The sequence below is a fragment of the Sinocyclocheilus anshuiensis genome, unplaced genomic scaffold (assembly GCF_001515605.1).
Source record: "Sinocyclocheilus anshuiensis isolate Anshui unplaced genomic scaffold, SAMN03320099.WGS_v1.1 scaffold739, whole genome shotgun sequence".
Taxonomy (NCBI): Eukaryota; Metazoa; Chordata; class Actinopteri; order Cypriniformes; family Cyprinidae; genus Sinocyclocheilus; species Sinocyclocheilus anshuiensis.
The window spans coordinates 149345-155575 of NW_015551105.1; the positions used below are offsets into that span (position 1 = coordinate 149345).

The 6231-nt window shown below is 37.1% G+C and overlaps 1 protein-coding gene across 4 annotated transcripts in view; it reads left to right on the plus strand.

Moving 5' to 3' along the window:
* The window catches only part of LOC107662873 (SH3 and multiple ankyrin repeat domains protein 3-like), a 215040-nt gene that overhangs the window by 144975 nt on the left and 63834 nt on the right, over positions 1-6231 (plus strand). For all 4 annotated transcript variants that reach the window (XR_001631256.1, XM_016452983.1, XM_016452984.1 and 1 more), the window contains exons 13-15: positions 2265-2294; positions 2510-2536; positions 3826-3903. Coding sequence is in view for 3 of the 4 variants with exons in the window: in XM_016452983.1 (XP_016308469.1) it covers positions 2265-2294; positions 2510-2536; positions 3826-3903 (135 nt within the window). In the remaining variant the exon portion in view is untranslated. The remainder of the gene's footprint in view (positions 1-2264; positions 2295-2509; positions 2537-3825; positions 3904-6231) is intronic.

The window sequence follows — 6231 nt, forward strand, 5'->3', positions numbered from 1 at the left end:
ATATATATATATATATATATATATATACACATACATACACACACATACACATATACACACACACAAACACACAGTATATATATAATTCTGTCTCTGAGCTCTTCAGGCAGTTCCTTTGACCTCATGATTCTCATTTGCTCTGACATGCACTGTGAGCTGTAAGGTCTTATATAGACAGGTGTGTGGCTTTCCTAATCAAGTCCAATCAGTATAATCAAACACAGCTGGACTCAAATGAAGGTGTAGAACCATCTCAAGGATGATCAGAAGAAATGGACAGCACCTGAGTTAAATATATGAGTGTCACAGCAAAGGGTCTGAATACTTAGGACCATGTGATATTTCAGTTTTTCTTTTTTAATAAATCTGCAAAAATGTCAACAATTCTGTGTTTTTCTGTCAATATGGGGTGCTGTGTGTACATTAATGAGGAAAAAAAATTAACTTAAATGATTTTAGCAAATGGCTGCAATATAACAGAGTGAAAAATTTAAGGGGGTCTGAATACTTTCCGTACCCACTGTATATATAAAATTGAATTATTTATGGTAATTTATCACATTATAACATTTTTTAAATATGAAATTTATTTATTTTTATACATTTTTATTTTAGATACACTACCAGTTAGTTCATTAAATTTGGAGTCAGTCAGATTTATTTTGCCTTAAATACGTTTCATATGGTCATAATGGCTGCATTTATTTAATCAAAAATACTGTAAACATAGTAATATTGTGAAATAATATTACAATAATTAATAATTGTTTTCCATTTAAATGTATTTTAAAATGTGATTTATTCCTGTGATTGCAAAGTTTAATTTCCTGCAGCCATTTCTTCAGTCTTCAGTTTCACATTTTCATCAATTTAATGCATCCTTGCTAAATAAAATGATCAATTTATTTAAAAAAGAAAATGTTACTGACCCCTAACTTTTGAATATGTATAATACAAGGTGCATCTCAAACTACTGAACTATACTGAGAGATGCCTGCTATTTTTAGCAGGCATCTGTATGCATTTACTGTATGCATGGACATTTAATTCAACTCAAAATGAAATATTCTAATAATTTAAGATGATTTTTTTTTAGCTGTAGTCTGTAATTCTCTGCATAAATGCTTAAAACATTTTGATTTACATGAGTCTAGAATATAGTACATTTTCACTTATTGAAATAATTGATGAAAAATATTGAACGTTTGCACAATATTCAAATTTTTTAGATGCACCTGTACATATTTTATATAATATTTTTCAATATTTGATATAATATTTATTGTGCAAAAAAATACAAACTTAGATTGACATGGTGGGTGTGTATTATGGTAATTGATAACTGCAGGCACATTTTTCCTCATCTAGAATAATCTAGAGATTTTGTGTAAGATCTCAAGAAGTATGCAGCTTGTGTGAGACCCAATGAGAATGTTGTGTGAGATGTGATTTTGTGCCCCAATCGCATTAGTTCACCTTTGGAGACTCTCACTCCCTGATAAAATCACATTTGGGTGCACAAATGCCTACTAGACCTTGAGGACTGAATAAACCCACTCGTGACTTCAGGTTGATAACCTTTAGCGTGCTCATGTGGGAATGTTTTGATGGTCCTTTGCCTCTTACAGATGTGAAATGCAGTTTAACTGCGTGGCTTCAGTTCATTGGAGCTTACTAACTTCAGCCTTGCTTTGAGGTCGCAGATGATAAACGGATAAGGGCTGCAAATGTATCCCCCTCACGGGGCTCTGACCTGCTAGGGCAGATTGAGGGTAAAGTCACATCTCAAGCTCGATAAGTGATTGATACATTTGTATAAAACCAAAGGTAAGAGCATATGTTTTTACCCAACAGTTTCTGGTGCTAAGTCACATTATAAAGAATCTGAAAACAGGTTACATGATATTTACTGGTATATGCTTTGAAATGATTACATATTTTTAATTTTAGTATGACCATTGAACCAGAACATTTGATATCGCTACTTCTGATTACTCCATACTCAAGTTGAGTACAAGAGTTAAGTAAACACAGACATCAAATTTGGAAGCTCCAGCCAAGGACTTCCAGAATAAATTCTGAGGAGTATAACTGACATTCACAATAAGCTGTTGTCTGTCGGCTTGTTCAAAGAGACAGTACGTCTAACACTTTATCTCTTTCTGCCTCTCTTACAATGCTGTTTATCTGTTTCTTCTTCACTCTTCATTCTCCGTCTTTACCTTGACTTTTTTTCTCTTCTCTCTCATTCCATTTTCTAACAGAAGAGAATGTTTATGAGGAGATCATGCTCGGTAAACATGAAGCCCACTCATCTCCACCTGTCTTTCCTCTATCCTCTTCATAGATCTATGAGTAGCTATACGAGTATACTCAGTAGATAGTGATAGTACAGTCATAGTTATCTGTAGAGCAAAATACACTAGTAAAATCAGCATTGTAGACCAACAAATGCACACTTTGTCTTGTTGTAGAGCTCTGATGAATGTGTGTTGTCTCTCTCTGGCAGAGTCTATCAAAGAAAGTGAAGAGGAAGGTAAATTCATTAGTGTAGAGCTGTGTGCACTGTGCGACTCCTGCTGGACTCTCTGTAGACTGCTTTAGGTCAGATGGAACCAGTTTGAGACTGCAGACCACCAATAGAATGAAGATCCCTGTAGATCCAGTGCAGTAGGTTACTAGGCTTTAGCGAAAAAGGATGGAATGATGGATGAGGTTTGCTACAGTATGTGCCTCTCTGTGTGTGTGTGTGTGCGTGTGTGTGTGTGTGTGTGTGCATTTTAGGAAAACAACTTCATAAAGGCATTGACATGTAATATTTCATATGTAAAAATTACAGACAATCAGGGTTCTGGTTTGGGCAAGGTTAGTCTGTAGTAATTATATTTGGCTAAATTAAGATAGCAGATTGTTTGTCCCTAAACAGTGTCAGGTTGAGAGACAGCAATGAAAAAAAAACTATCCCGAAAGATAGTCTTTTTGCCTATATTTCCTTCTGAAAATATATTTGCTGATTTGATGAAGACACATTTCTTATTAATATCAATGTTGAAAATAGTTTTTTGCTGTTTAATATTTTTGTGGAAACTGTGAAATCTTAATTTTTCCAAAGTTTTGACCAGTAGTTTATATTTACATTAAATTATACATTTTTCTAAAATTATATATATCTAGTGTAGCGTTAGTTCTGGCAGGTCACGTTAGTCAAGCTCGCATCAGCTGACTCTCAGCTGATCCCCATCAACCTATGGGAATACGACACCTATCTAAGTATTCATATATAAGGTCCCGCAGTAGTATCAGCAGTTTTCGCATTGCTCAATAGCTAATTACCCTTTCATATATAAATTTGATTGATTTTTCTGGATTCATGGGTAGTGTATTTCTTCACCTGGAATTTAAAATTTGTATGTTGAATGTTGTTTTTTTTCTTCTTTTAAATTAAGTTGAAATAACACTGTTTTATTGTTGATTATTAACCTTAGCTTTATATAGTATCATTCAAAATCAATTGCTATGTGTGTAAAAAAAAGAGAGAGAGAGAGATTTACTTCCAGAACCCAACTGTTGCACATTTTAGCCTGCAGTGCTTTAACAGCAAAGAAAAATCATTTCAGAGGAAGGGCATGTTGTATTACATTTTGATTGAAGATTGAAAATAAGATTTAAATTCGATTGATTTCACTTTGACTGTGATATTTTGTAGGGCATTGTAATGGTATGTAAATATGGTTATATTTATTCATTTTCTGTTTTATGTCCCCATGCTGTTAAAATCATTTCATTCATTCATTTAATTTTTGCCTTTTTCCTTAATGTCATCAGCAGAATCTCCCTATGTAGACCGTTATGTAGAGCATGAAATTAAGGCGGAGGATGGCCATGGTTCTGTGGATGATAAAGGTAATTTTACCCATGTTGCTCAGCTGTATTTTCTTAGAAACAGTAGGTAGAGAAGTATGCTGTAGGTGTAGATTAAAATAGATTTGTTTCTGTTTTTCTATCTGTGATGTGTTTTAATGTTTCTACATCTCTTAATGCTGTCCTGCATGATCTTGAATGCATTCCCTGCTCACTTCATTCCATCGACAACCAGGTAATATTGAAAGATGTATCCTGTTAAGCTCAATCAGAATGTCAACAGTAATTGGAATCAATTTGGGGAAGTCGTGGCCTAATGGTTAGAGAGTCGGACTCGTAACCCAAAGGTTGCGGGTTCAAGTCTCGTACCGGCAGGGATTGTAGGTGGGGGGAGTGAATATACAGTGCTCTCTCCCACCTTCAGTACCACGACTGAGGTGCCCTTGAGCAAGGCACCGAACCCCCAACTGCTCCCCGGGCGCCGCAGCAAAAAATGGCTGCCCACTGCTCCGGGTGTGTGTTCACGGTGTGTGTGTGTTCACTGCTGTGTGTGTGCACTTTGGATGGGATAAATGCAGAGCACTAATTCCGAGTATGGGTCACCATACTTGGCCACATGTCACTTCACTTTTTCACTTTTCACTTTGTCGGCACTCAAGAGAGCGAGCAGATAAACACGCTCGCTGGTCTTACGGGTGTTGTTGTTTAACATTAGTGGGCGTCGATGCATGCGATAGTCTTACAGCGTAACGGAAACGTGGCTGTCGCACACATTATGTCGTTAATATTCTACGAGCATTGGGAGTGTCCCACAGCCATTAATCATGTTTGTGAATGTCTAATCTGGCTGTTATTTGCAGCAATTCCATTTTCATGCCTGTCTTAAAGATTAATAAGTAGAGGTGTACGAGACTAGAGCATGCTGGGAAAACATGAGCTCACATTGATAATCTACTTTGTGACAAAGTCATGGCTGGTTCAATCAAAGAACATGTGATGGTATCATTTTAGAGTTCAAAGTCTGTAGGTTGTGCTTCTCCATTAGTTTTGGGGTGGTGTTGTCATGTGGCCAGTTTCCCCCGAAAGAGCTCTATTACTTTTTAAAGCAGCTTAATAGAATTGGTATTTGAAGAAGCCACTAGTTCCTAGTATTTATCAAGAAGTTTGTGTTGCTGTGCTTAAAGTGAACATTTGTAAACAGCCACTTGTCCTGGCGGCCCGCGGGCAAGGTCTAGCGCTTTCCGTACCAAGAGAACCATCTCTTGCTTTTCGCGGTTGGTACGTAACTGTGTTGAAGGCAGCTGTAGTTATTCGGGAAACAAGAGCACATCTGCCTGTCTCTTAGCAACAGGTGTCTGTGCTTCAGTATGGTATGTGCGCTTGCCAAATGATGTGGCATTTCACTGTCAAAGTTTAACTCTCAGTGATATGAAAATATTTGTGTTCGCTCGAACTCTGCCAAGTCGTGTGGTGTAGACACAGTGACCTAAATAAATACCCACAATGCACTGACGCTCTGGGCGATGCATGTTCGACACAGTGTAATCGTTCTCAAATGTGCCAGATGTATAAAATATAATTTCCCATGCATGCAATGTATGCATAAAAATATGACCCAGTTCTGCATCCAAAAGCAGTCAGGAAACGATTCCGCCATCTGAAATGTGATTTAAAGTGTGCATAAATACAGATGTTTGCAAGCTGGAGTAGCCTTAATTTATGTTTTGCAAGGTCATGTCGCAGATGATGCTCAAATCAAGCGGCGGTTTTGGATTTATGTTTGTCCGTGTGTTTTTTATAGATGTTTTATGGTGTTTGACAGTGTAATGAATGGTGGTTTTGATGTAGGTTCGTATTGTCCCGTTGCAGCTGTAGGGAGCCCATCTCATCAACCCGCTTATGGCCGTAAGAGGCTTTCTGCTGACTCATGCCTGTGTATCATAGGGCCTGTGCATTTGTGCTGACTCACTCACAACTTTTATTAAGGTGACAGAGTAGAACATATGTTGCTTTATTATGGTGTAGATACACTGAGTCTGAACATCTGCACTTTCACACTCACTCAAAGCTTTAGGCTATGTACCAGTCAACTAATAGTGCAGCTTCACAAGGTATTTGGCCATCGTAACTAAGATTAGAAAATATACATATGTTTATGATGACATAAAATAGAGTAAATGCATGTGTATATAGATAGATCTAGATCTAGATATAAAAATATTTTTTGTCTTTAGAGCCCGATTTTTGCCCCTGATAGAGTGTTTTCTGTCAGACTAAGAGATGATGCAATAAAGCCTGATGAAGAATACAGAACATGCAGACACTAAGACTGCTGCTTTCTGTGTGTGTGTGTGTGTGTGTGTGTGTGTG